Below are 12,343 nucleotides of genomic sequence, written 5' to 3' on the forward strand. Positions count from 1 at the left end.
CATGCATAAATCTTCATCAATTCAAAACTTTTCAGTTTTTTTTTTTTTTCTTACCAGAAATTTCTTTTTCCTGTTTATCAACCCAATCATTTTTTTAATTATTCTGTTGGGTTTTTTTAACCCCCTGAGGATGCTCGCTGCCCAGTTGATGCCGGGGCAGAGCTGAGGGACGCGATGTCAAAACACACATTTAAATATAACATGGTTTTACATTTTCCTTGCTAGTGCCTTTATGTTTTATTCGATGCATTATTTTTTTACATACAGAGCGAGTTTATTTGATAGTCAGAGAAACCACATGCAATTTTCCTTCTCAATTTCCAGTTTTCAGTGCCCGGCTCAGGATGCATTGAGCAGCTGGTGGGTAATTTATCTACAGCATAAAGTCTGGTTCCCTTAGGTATATTCTATTTCTTAGTAACTGTTCCCTATTTTATCATAACAAATAGGACTCTCCATTTCTTTACGGTCATTATGCCTTGTCTGTTCTATAAGATGGGATATGCTGAGCTCAGGACTGGGAATAGCATTATTTCGTATCCCTGTAATGGCCTGGTGGAGCAGACAAATGGCACATTGATTAAATGGACAGATGTCAGACTGGGAGCAGCTGCAGCCACAGTGGGACGTGGAGCAAAATTATAACGGGTGTGGAGAGAGCTCCATCTATAAGGGAAAACACGCGGGAGCAGTCTGCGTTCATATGTGTTTTAATGTGGAGTGATTTTCAGCATTTATTCGATGTAGGGCTGGTGTGGAGAGAATGCATGGCCCCATCCTGCAGCCCCTGGCTTCTGGAGGGAGATGGGAATGTCTGGGCACGGAGACGGGATGGAAGGGGTCCTTTGGGTGGGAAGAGGAGCATCCATGATTTCGTGAAATACGAAGGTGCTGTGGGGATGTGCCCATCTGGTGCTTGGAGGCAGCTGAGCTCGGAGGTCAGCCCTTGGCAGAGAGGGGCCCCATCCATGGAGGTGCTGGAGGCCAAGCTGGATAGAACCATGGGCAGCTTGATCCTCCCCACAGCAGGGAGGTTGGGACTGGGTGATGTTGGAGGTCTGTTCCAACCCAACCGTTTCACGATTCTGTGATTTTTTTCTGAAAGAGGGAAGGTGCACCATGGACATTTACTGGTGTTTCTTCCATCTCATCCACTCACCACGTGCCCAGTGTGGCAGCAGTGCCCAGGGGTGCAGTGGGTGGCAAAAAATTCTGTTTTTCTTAGGTTTTGTGTCTCTGCTTCGTCTCATTTTGGCCTGCTCTTCAAAATAATGGCTCCTTTCCTGCATTCCCAAAGGGGTGGTGTGCAACCAGCCCAGGAGTGTTGTCAGTAAATAATATGGAAAAAGAAAACAGGGAACAACTTGAAAATTCAATACCCCTTGATGCTCTGGGCGTTGTTTTCAATGCTCTGAATTATTTGTAGCGGTGGCAAAGGAGTTAGATTACAAATAAAGTACGTATTTTGGTAAGAGATTGACAACATAATGGGCAGTGCGATGCTGTAATGTGGGTTGTCAACACTGGGGTTAGATTAAATGATTAGCTATTTTACGTTAATAATTTACATTTCATTATATGTCACTTCCCTCTGTCAGATAAAGGTGTGTTGTTCAGGCAGAATTTGAGGCACTGGGTTATGTTAGTGCTGTGGATGCTGCCTGGTACGTTTTCTTTTGCTGCATATTCCTGATCAGCTGTTACATCTTACTTTAAAATGAAATTTTTGAGGGCTTCCAAATGTTTCTCCTGTCCTTAATTTGCCCTCTTTTCATCCATTGCCGACGGACACCGGTGCAGTACTGCTGTTAATTTGGGGTACAGATCTGTGATTGTCATTTCTTGCACGCTGACTGCGCAGCCATGGATCGGTGATCCGTTTCAATCCATCCCATGGCCTAACCTTACTCAAAAAACGCCTCTATATGAGTGCATTGTTAAAACCTTGGTAATTTGATGGCACCTCTCCTGCATTCCTTCCCCTGCAGGCTCAGAAGAATGAGCGTGAGTCCATCAGGCAGAAGTTGGCTCTTGGCAGCTTCTTTGACGATGGCCCAGGGCTCTACACCAGCTGCAGTAAGAGTGGCAAGCCCAGCCTGTCCTCCAGGTATGCAGGGCTGTGGGGTGGGTGGAGGCTGGGCTGCTTGGTGGGGTTGGCCAAGAAGCTGTGTGTCTGAATTCCTGTTGAAATGTGCACGTCCAAAGCAGGAGAGAGCTTGGTCTTATTGCTGGGTTAGCGTGGTGAATGACGGGACCCAGGAGAACCTCATGAGGTTCAACAAAGCCAAGTGCCTTGGGAACAGCCTGCCCAGAGGGGTGGGTGCCCCATCCCTGCAGGCACCCACAGAGAGGGCTGGGCTCTGAGCACTGATGGAGTTTGGGTGTCCCTGTGCATTGCGGGCAGTGGGACCGATGGCCTTCAGAGTTCTCTTGCAACTCAAACTGTTCTGTGATCCTATGAAAGCTGGTTAAAAACAGAACTATTGGTTTGTGAAAGAGCATCTTCCTTCGGTGGTTCAAGAGGTGGGCGTCTGTTTCATACTGGTCACCAGTTGGCTTTGGACACCTACTTGTGTGACCTGGTGTAGGGAAGCTGCTTTGGCAGGGGGGTTGGACTCTATGATCTCTGGAGGTCCCTTCCAACCCCTACGATTCTGTGATTCTGTGATTCTGTTGGTTGCATGTTTCATACTGGTCGCCAGTTGGGCACTGAGCAGCCAGGATGGATCCACAGCACCTGGGCAGCTTGAGAGCCTTCTGTGCTGTGGGCAGATGTGGGGCAGGGAGGGAAAAACCTGGGAGAGACATAAAACCAGGGGGAATCCTACTAGGGCAACATGGAGGTGAGACTGTAAAATGCAGCTGAACCACAGTGCATCTGAAGAGGAAAGTTGAGCTCTGTGTGGTTACAGCTCAAGTGATAACTGCTGTTGTGTAATTACAGGGCAGGATTAATTAACATCCTGCAGCAGGGCTGGGCAGCCATACCACAAGAAAACACCAGAAGTACCTGGATGCTGCAGCATTTTGTTTGTATTTATAGTCCAGGCAGAGCACTGGTATGCACTGCATGGGTCAGGACATCCAGGAGAGGCTGACAGTCCCCAGTGCTCCACCACAATGCTCCCAGTCCTTGTCCCAGTGTCCTGAGGGTGAGCACAGGATGCTTCCTTGTGCTGTTGCATCCTTGTTTTGCAGAGCACACTGCATATTGAGTCAGGGGTTCCATGCACATCACACGGGGCCATGGAGGAGGCAGTGGGAGAGCTGGGCTGCTGCAGCCCATGCTGGCTGTCACTGTGAGCAGCTAGTGCTTGCTCGCAGGGAAGGGCTCCACATCCAGCTGTGTCCCACAGGATGTTTCCTGGATTCCTTTTGAGGCCGGTTGCTGCTTCACAGCTGTGCACCATTTTAATCCAGGATTTTTACAATGCAGTCAGCATCCTCCGTTTCGAATACTCTGGTGCTCCCAGAGGTGCCTCATCTGCCTCTCTGTTAGGATGAGCATGGGTCAGGCATTTTGGTCATGCTTTTGAAATGCAGGTGTCCCACAGACCCTGATTTGCACTTACTCTTCCCTTTCTGCATAATGCAGTTTGAAGCCAAGCCAAAAGCTGTGTCCTGCTCCCAAACCTGGGCACCGTGTTCACTCAGCCTGGCTCAAAAGCTCATGTGTTAATGCTATCTGTTGTATAGCAATAATGAATTTTAAAAAATACCACTAAAATAAATGGAAAGTTTGCTGTGAGGACCAATATAAGCCCCCCTATTACAGAGCTTGTGTATGGGCCTCCCCCAGCATGGACACATGGTGATGGTACACAGGAAAGGCAACAGAGCTGCCCCCAAAGGATCATTTGGAACTTGAATGTAGAAAAAGGAGTGCAGTGTGAGAGGCAAGCAGCCCTGTTGCAAACCTGCATCACGCCATGCTCAGGGCTGCGCTGCTTCTCTTCCTCATTGCACGCTGGGACTTAGCATGGACAGCACGTGGTGGAGCAAAAGCTGGGCATGGCTCTGCTGGAGGAGTTCCCATGAGATGCCTTAGTGCCACAAGCAGCCTTGGGACAGCCCTCAGTAAATCCTTTTGGTCAGCACACGGTGTTTCATGGCCACGATGACGAAGCTCTGCAGTATTGTGGGTATTTCTGCAGTTCAGCAGTAGATGGTGCTAGAGGCACTGTCATTGTGGAGCTGATGAGTTTTCAATCTGAGCTGTCACTTTGTAATGCTGTGTGGGAATTGTCACCTCTGACCCAGGCACTGGGTGCTGCTGCCAGCGGGGCCAATGGGGCCAAGCAGAGAGTTGTGCATCACAGATCTACCATTGCGTACGGCCCGTCCCCATCCCCACTGTCACCTCTCCTCCCTGCAGACTCCAGAGCGGGATGAACCTGCAGATCTGTTTTGTGAACGACAGTGGCAGTGATAAGGACAGCGATGCTGATGACAGCAAGACAGAAACCAGCCTGGACACACCTTTGTCACCCATGGTAGGTCTGGTGGCTCATCTCCCAAAGCACATAGAGAGAACTGCTGGGGCACTGAAGCCCAGAGCAGCTGGCACGTTGCTATTACAGGACAGACCTGCTGCAGAGGGGGGGATGCACTCAAGGGACAGTGCCCTTCTCCTGCCCTTCCTTTCTCTGTGCTCTGTCAGGGCAATAATGGGTGCAGAGTGGTGTCAGCTCCCATCAGCTCTGCACTCCTCTGTTCCTTCATGGATACAACACAGAGGCCCCAGACCCGTGGTGGGCTTTTCTCCAGCTTAACCAGCTTGTCCATTAGGCACTTATCGATCTGTTTGGCTCCATCTAAAGTGCTCAAGTGGCTGTTAATACTCAGCAGAGCCAATCAAGAAATCAGTTTGATTTAAAAAAAAAAAAAAAAAAAAAAAGCCACCCAACCCTGTAATCTTCACCTTGCCTATAGAAATGAATCCCTCTGTGTGCATACGGAGGATGTGAAGCTGCAGGTCAGCTCCTTTGCTCTGTCCCCGCGGCTGTAACGGTGCGTGTCTGCTTCCCTAGAGCAAGCAGAGCTCTTCCTACTCCGACAGAGACACGACCGAGGAGGAGTCCGAGTCCCTCGATGACATGGATTTTCTCACCAGGCAAAAGAAACTCCAAGCTGAAGCCAAAATGGCCTTGGCTATGGCAAAGCCCATGGCCAAAATGCAGGTGGAGGTGGAGAAGCAGAACAGGAAGAAATCTCCGGTGGCAGATCTGGTGAGTGCAGGCTGATGCAATGGTCCTTCATCCCTCTGCCTTGGGTGCTATGGGAGCAGGAAAGGAGAGGGGGAAGCATGAAGCTCAGTGCTGTGTTAAGACCTCCCAGCTGAGGCTGAAGGCCTGCACTGAGTATTGGCCAGATGCTTTGGTAGTCTCATTGTAGCCAAAAATGGGTGTTTGCAGGGAGGGATGTGTGTGGGTCAAGCTGGTGCTGTGCAGAAATATGAGTAATTCAGAGAAAAAGAATTAAACAGAAGAAAATTCATTTCCAGCTGCCACATATGCCTCATATAAGCGAATGCCTGATGAAAAGGAACTTAAAACCTGCTGACCTAAGAGACATGACTATTGGGCAGCTACAAGTGATAGTCAATGATCTCCACTCACAGATAGAAAGTAAGTGGTCTTTGTTTAATTATTCTTTAGTAAGCACCATCTACTTCAGGATATATGTAAAAATGGTGGTAAATGTACAGTAAAGGAACCATACAGGAGAGCTGCTGGAGGTGGGCTGTTTGCTAGGTCTGGCTCCTTTGGCTTTTTGCTTTCTTTTTGTCCGTCAGGCATTCAGAGGGCTCCGTAAGGTAGCATTGCTTCAGCCTCTAAAAGTAGCCAGAAATACTGCCAGTTTTGTGGCTTCATGCAGCCTTATGGCTGTGTTTTGATATGATGCTGTGCGTGGCCTCAGTAGCATCCACAAGTGGAGAAGCCCTCTGGTCCAGTGGACACCTCTGAGTACATATGTTCTGTCTTGCAGCACATTACCGTGGCTCACGTGTCCTTGCGTTTGCCCCCTTGTCTGTCTTTGCTCTCTCCAAAGGATCCAGGGTTATTCCCTAGCATCTCCACCTTCCCTTATCAATGATTAATTAATCTTAAAGGAAATGTCTCAGGTGGCTGTAGGACAACAATAGCCCCAGCACGTTCATTGGGCTGCTCTGCAACTCTGTAACTGCTCGCGTTCGTTAATTACCGTCCCTCCTGGCAGCTCCTGCTAGGGATGTGGAGCTGCTCATGCCTGTGGCTGAAGCACTGCAAAATTCCTCTCCTTGCAAACCTCCCCCTGCTCAGCGCGAACTCTCCTCCTCTCTCCCCGGCCCCAGGCTTGAACGAGGAGCTGGTGCAGCTGCTGCTCATCCGGGATGAGCTGCACACAGAGCAGGACGCGATGCTGGTGGACATCGAGGACCTGACCAGGTGAGAGAGGGGTCCATTGGCCATTTGCCCCCACTGTCAGCCTTTGGAAGCCACCAAGCCAGCAGGAAAACGGGCATTGCTATGGCTGTGTCCATGCAGCAGCCCTATGGCTTTACCCTCATTGGTGGCAGGAGGTGATGGGGACTGCCACCACCATGGTGAGATGCAGGTAGCACGGGAGGTCGGTGGGATTGGGGTGTGGGTGACCTAAATCCCACAATTATAGGATCTGGGGGGGACGTGAGCTTGCAGAGTGCCACTACCCCACCTCCATGCTTCTGCCAACACATAACCAGGCTTCTCCTTCCTAGACATGCCGAGAGCCAGCAGAAGCACATGGCAGAGAAGATGCCAGCAAAGTAACCCCAGAGTCTGTGGCAGCAGAGATGGAGCTCGCCTGTCCCTCGCTTCTGTGTCTGTACACGTGCTGATGTCCTCAGTGGCGCGCAGCAAATCAGTGTTAGTCCTTGGTCGTGTCCGAAGCTTTATGTCCGGTGATTGGCCTCTGCTTCTTAATTTATTTTAATTATTTTTTTCTTTTTTTTACTCGTGCCACTCAATATCAGGCGTTTTAATAATATTATTACAGAAAAAATGTACAGTACTTATAACATTATAAAACATGGCTGAGGAGAGAGGGCAGTTTAACTTTATTTTTGTTTGCTTAGAGGTTTTACGTTGGACGATATTTTACCATTGACTACTTTTTTATTCTTCACTGTAGTTTTAAATAAAGAGACTGTACTTGACGGTGCTATACAAGTCCAAAAGACATGCCTGCCTCGTAGTGACGTCGTAACCTTCGGTAATATGTACATTTTAATCAGTTTTCAACATTTTGTGAATGTTGACTACCTGACGTTCATTTTTAGATGTGCTATTAACATTCAGTTGGGTTCAAAGAGTTACCTGGAAAGTTTTATGTATAAAGATGTAAAATAAACATTTAAAAACTTGTTTCATATGACACGTCTTTTTGTTGGCCGGTGGTTGACTCGGTGATGTACTCAGCCAACTCAGTGTGCAGTGCCTCCTTTGTCATCACCAAAAAGAGCCAAGCACATGCAGTTGTGCAGAGAAGACAGGATTGTTGTAGAGCTATTTATCTGTAAGCTCATCATGTATGTATGACATGGACTTAAGCTATTCTGCTATACTGGCATTCAGCAGGCCCTAATATTGTGACTATCGTTAGGCCCAGGCACACACAGTAGATGTTCCTATATTTTATTATCCATGCTGAATATCTCAATGACTCACCCGTGTCAGAAATTGAGAAAAAGAAAAATCTATGTTAAAAATCTTCAGCAGCATATGAAATGTATGCAATATGGCAACAGCTCCCCCCTGCCTTGGGGTTGTGCCCTGCTCTGTGGGCACTGTGTCCCTGCTCTGCTCTGCTCCCAGGAATGGGGACCTTTGCCTTCCACATTTTCATTCCCCCCCACCCCATGACAAATTCCCCTTAGCAAAGCACTCAGCTGACGACTTTTAGGGTGTCTGCAGCAAAGCATGAAACGCATCCAAATTCCACCCCCCCACCACGAATGTATTTTATTAAAATGACACTTACTTATTGTTGTTCTTCCCCTCCTTCTCCCGAAGCAGGCCAGGTGCTGAAAGCTCCCTTGGCATTTTGCAGCATTTTGGGGCACTTTGGGGCCATTTTGCCACGTTGTGCTGCTCCACTAGCAAAGGCTGGCTCAGGTGGGAGTGCCTTGTGCTTGCCTGCAATGGAAACTTCTCTTATTTAATTTGCTTTTTTGGAATCTATGCAGAAAGTATATATATAAATATATATAATAGTGGGGGTGTTCACTTGTCAGTATCTCCTGTTGTCTTGCTGCTGTGACCTGCATGCAGCCATTGCTAGCTGCTACTGTTGAATTCCTGCTCTGTGCTTTCACCTGTGAGGCCAACCCCCCCCATGGGGTGCAGATGGGGGGGCTCAGCCTGAAGCCCCACTGCAGAGCTGCTCAGCAGGAGGGGTGGGCTGCTCTGCTCAATGATAAGTGCCTTTAATTCTCTGGAGGGAGCAGGCCTGTAGGCACCCAGCACCAGGACAGCCAGTGGAGTGTCCATCTTCAAGGGTTTGGTTTTTAACTAAAAAATAAGTTAAAGTAATTTAAAAACTATATATAGTATTGCTGGGTAACTGCATCTTAGATCTCTGTCCAGTGTACTGCAGTGTCATGCAGGTGTGTACAATGGCAATGCTGTGGAATGAATGGATTAAATGATGTTTTTGAAAGAAATGTGCCTCGTGTGGTTTCTGAACTGGGTCCTCTCACAGTGCCTGGCCCTGGCACCAAGATCATGCCAATGTTTGGGGGATGTGCCCCATCCTTGGGAAGCCGGGGGATAGAAGGCATTGCCTCAGTCAGCACATCCACACTGACGTGTGCCTACAAGCAGCCCTTGAAGCAGACAGCTTTACTTTGGGCTGAAACACAGAGATGCTCAGTGAGGCTGAGCTGGTGAGGCTTAAACACCCTGGAGGTGTTCAAGGCCAGGTTGGATGGGGCAGCCTAGTCTAGTATTAGATCTGGATGTTGGTGGCCCTGCCTGTGGCAGGGGGATTGGACCTTGATGATCCTTGAGGTCCCTCCCATCCCAAGACGCGTTCTGTCCCCGGAGCTATCCCACTCTTTTGGCCTTGGGGGCAGTGGCTGTTCCTGGCACCTGGGGACTTTTGTGGAACACAGGGGCTCCGGGGGATGTTTTGCTTTTATTCTGCCTTAGCTTTTATTTTTGATGTTTTCCTTCTGTGAACGGATCATTTACATGGTTCCACTTAGGACTCCCATTATCAGTACCGTAACCGTAGAGCCAAATTTCCCAAAAGCTCTGGGTCAGACAGTTTCATTTCATGGGCTGACATCAGTACAAGCAGTCAGAGGCAGTTTCTGTTCTGAGAGCAGCATCACCCACCAGGATACAGGCAGCCAACAGCCCACCCGAACGTGCCCAAAACAGCTCATAGGGACACCCAGAATGGCACAGACCCCAGCTCCAGCAGGAGAAATAAAATGGAGTTCTGGAGATAAGCCACTTAGGCAATTTGTTAAATTCCATGTGCATGGAAACAGGCAGATGCTGCGTGGCTGCCATTTGTTTCTGTCCTGTGAGTGTCTCTGTGCCAACCCTGTGCTCCCTTGGACATCAAGCAGCTTGGATTGGGAAACAGTTTCAGAGCCTGCTTTGTAGTTAGCAATATACATAGGATCATAGGATAGACCCATAGAATGCCTTGGGGTCAAAGGGACCTTAAAAATCAGCTGTTTCCAACATCCTTCTACGGGCTGGGTGCTCCCCCAGCTTAGGCTGCCCATCCAGCCCAGCCCTGAGCACGCTGGGGATGGGACACCCCCAGCACTGCCATGGTAGGTTGTTGTGGGATTTTTTTGTTTGTCTTTAATGCTAATGTAATTGTTGTGCAGATAAGGACCTACCCCTGTCCCACCCCTTTCCTGCTCTCCCCTTCAACCTTTCCTCCCCCAACCCTACCAGAAGGAGACAACCTGCTGCCTTTTCCTCCCTTGCCTCTGTCTGGTGTCACAATAAAACTTTGTTTTTTCCTTTTTAATTCCATCTTTTGGACTCAGACTTACCTATGCTTGAAAGCATTCAATGATACACACAATAACAGTAGAAAGAAAAAAAAAAAAAACACAACCAAATCATGTTTCAGACAGCTGCAGGGATAACTTCCCTGTGAAGATAAAGCAGCCCTTAGGTCAGAGATGTGCTTTGTAAGACAGATGCTTCCTGCCAGGCACATTTTATTGGGTTCCCCTTTTTTCTCCCTTTTCTTTGCATCCCCCAAGCAGCACTTTCTGCACAGCATCTCCCTGAGCGCTGGGGGAACTTGGGGGAGGAAAGCATGGAGAACTGCAGCACAAAACACACACACACCCTTTGGCTTTCGTCCCTCCATTGCTCAAAGGGAAAGGACAGCAGGGTTCAGGAGAGCTATGTGCTGCGGGGTCCCGGGAGGAGCAGCACAGAGGGCATCCCCAAGGAAAAGCCACCGCCTGTGCTTACAGTCGGAGCTCGCTTCCCTGCAGGAGCCCAGAGCAAGGAGTTTCTCTTCCTCCTTATTGTAAAGCAGAGCAAAACCCACGCGTGCAGGACCCCGCTGCCAGGCTGGGAGCTGGGCTCTCTTCTCAGCACTGAGCTGGTTCTGCTGGTTCCTTTGCCAGCTGTGCTGAGCTCACCTGGAGCTCTGCTGTCACCAGCGGCCCTATGGATGGATGGACAGACAGCTGCCACCATGCTCACCTCGCCCCTAGCTTCCTAACAGCAGTGCTTTAGGGGAAGGAGCACGTCTTCAGAAGAAAAGTGAAATACACAGCAAGTTTATAAAAAAAGGGAATTGCAGAGTTTCGTGTGGATCAGCCGGGCCTGCAGCAGCAGGCATTTCCAGGCAGCTGCCAGATGTGAGTGTCGGGGCTGCCCCTGGTGCCAGCTCCATCCCATCCCTTTATTCGTGCCCACATTTACCTCTCATAAGGGGATGAGACCTCCCAGGAGCAGTGTGTCTGTGCCCGACGTGTGCAAGGCCACATTTCTGGTGCCTAACCATACGGCTGTGGTTGCCCCTCTCCATGGTTAAAACCATCCCATCTGGCAGTTCAGGGCCACTGAACCTAAGAGAGACAGAGAGAAAGGGATGTGAATGGGAAGGAAAAAGACACCCAGAGAGGAGAAACTGTGAGAGCCAGCACCAGCCGCTTCCTGCCAGCCAGGCAGTGATGCACCCCTCCAGCTGTTGGCTTCAGCATTAAGCCAAAAGCCCCAGGCTCAGAGCAGGCTCACCCCCATCCCTGATCCTTCCCATTTTCTAGCCTGCTCACAGCAGCCCTCCTCCTCACACACCTGCAGTCACTTATCCAAATCCACCAGGAGCACCTGTGTCTGCATGGTGCTCACCCCAGCAGAGCTGTGGGCATCAGCTATCTGAATAGGAACCTTCCAAATAAACTACCCAGAATCATAGAAAGGCCTGGCTTGAAAAGGAGCACAATGCTCATCCAGTTCCGACCCCCTGCTGTGTGCAGGGTCACCAACCAGCAGACCAGGCTGCCCAGAGCCACATCCAGCCTGGCCTTGAATGCCTGCAGGGATGGGGCATCCACAGCCTCCTTGGGCAACCTTTTCCAGTGCCTCACCACCCTCTGAGTGAAAAATGTCCTCCCAAGAGCAAAAATAAAATAAACCAACTATCCATGAGAGAAAGCCTCCATGTGTTCTTGGAGCTGGGAGAAAGACACCAATTATTCCATGCAAGCATTCCTCACTGCAGCACTTTGCAGATCACAGAACCATAGAATGGATTGGGGTGGAAGGGGCCTCAAGGATCACCCATTCACACCCCCTGCTGCATGCTGGCTGCTCCCAGCCCCATCCAGCCCTGTCCTGAGCACCCTCTGGGAGGGCTGGCAGTGCTTCACCACCCTCTGGTAAAGAATTTCTTCCTAACATCTGACCTAAACCTCCCATCTTTTAGTTTAAAGCCATTCCCCGTTGTCTAGATCTTTTTATGTAGCCATGATCTACTTTTAAGCTTAGCTGTGATTTAATTTATCACAGCTTTACTTTATATATATATAATTAATGCATAATTATAGATACATACATAATTATTACACAATTATACGTAATTATAATTACAGGAAATAGGGCCTTCCTACAAACAACCCCTCTGTTCCAGCTGAGGACATGCCCACACACAGCACAGGATCCACACAGGGTTCTGGGATTCAGTTTGTAGGAAGGGAGAGAGCAAGCCAGCCTGGCCACCGAGTGTCAGTGCCACTGCCACCCACTGTTACTGCGACCACCAAGGAAGAGCTCCATCCAGTTGCCTTAACTGCAACCCCATTGCAGTGCTACAGACCCAGAATGGCAATAGT

The 12,343-nt window shown here is 49.3% G+C and overlaps 1 protein-coding gene across 5 annotated transcripts in view; it reads left to right on the forward strand.

The window, feature by feature from the left end:
• SCHIP1 (schwannomin interacting protein 1) overlaps positions 1–8,669 on the forward strand; it is an 84,615-nt gene extending 75,946 nt beyond the window's left edge. For 2 of the 5 annotated variants that reach the window (XM_031603696.2, XM_031603698.2), the window contains exons 2-7: positions 1,989–2,107; positions 4,376–4,493; positions 5,031–5,228; positions 5,504–5,627; positions 6,335–6,428; positions 6,740–8,666. In XM_031603696.2, the coding sequence (XP_031459556.1) occupies positions 1,989–2,107; positions 4,376–4,493; positions 5,031–5,228; positions 5,504–5,627; positions 6,335–6,428; positions 6,740–6,791 (705 nt within the window). In that variant the 3' untranslated portion in view covers positions 6,792–8,666. Of the gene's footprint in view, positions 1–1,988; positions 2,112–4,375; positions 4,494–5,030; positions 5,229–5,503; positions 5,628–6,334; positions 6,429–6,739 lie in introns of all 5 variants that reach the window. The other 3 variants (XM_090147626.1, XM_090147627.1, XM_090147628.1) reach the window with 3 other exon arrangements.
• The last annotated feature ends 3,674 nt before the right edge of the window (positions 8,670–12,343 follow it).

The sequence above is a fragment of the Phasianus colchicus genome, chromosome 10 (genome assembly GCF_987193195.1).
Source record: "Phasianus colchicus chromosome 10, bPhaCol1.hap1.1, whole genome shotgun sequence".
NCBI lineage: Eukaryota > Metazoa > Chordata > Aves > Galliformes > Phasianidae > Phasianus > Phasianus colchicus.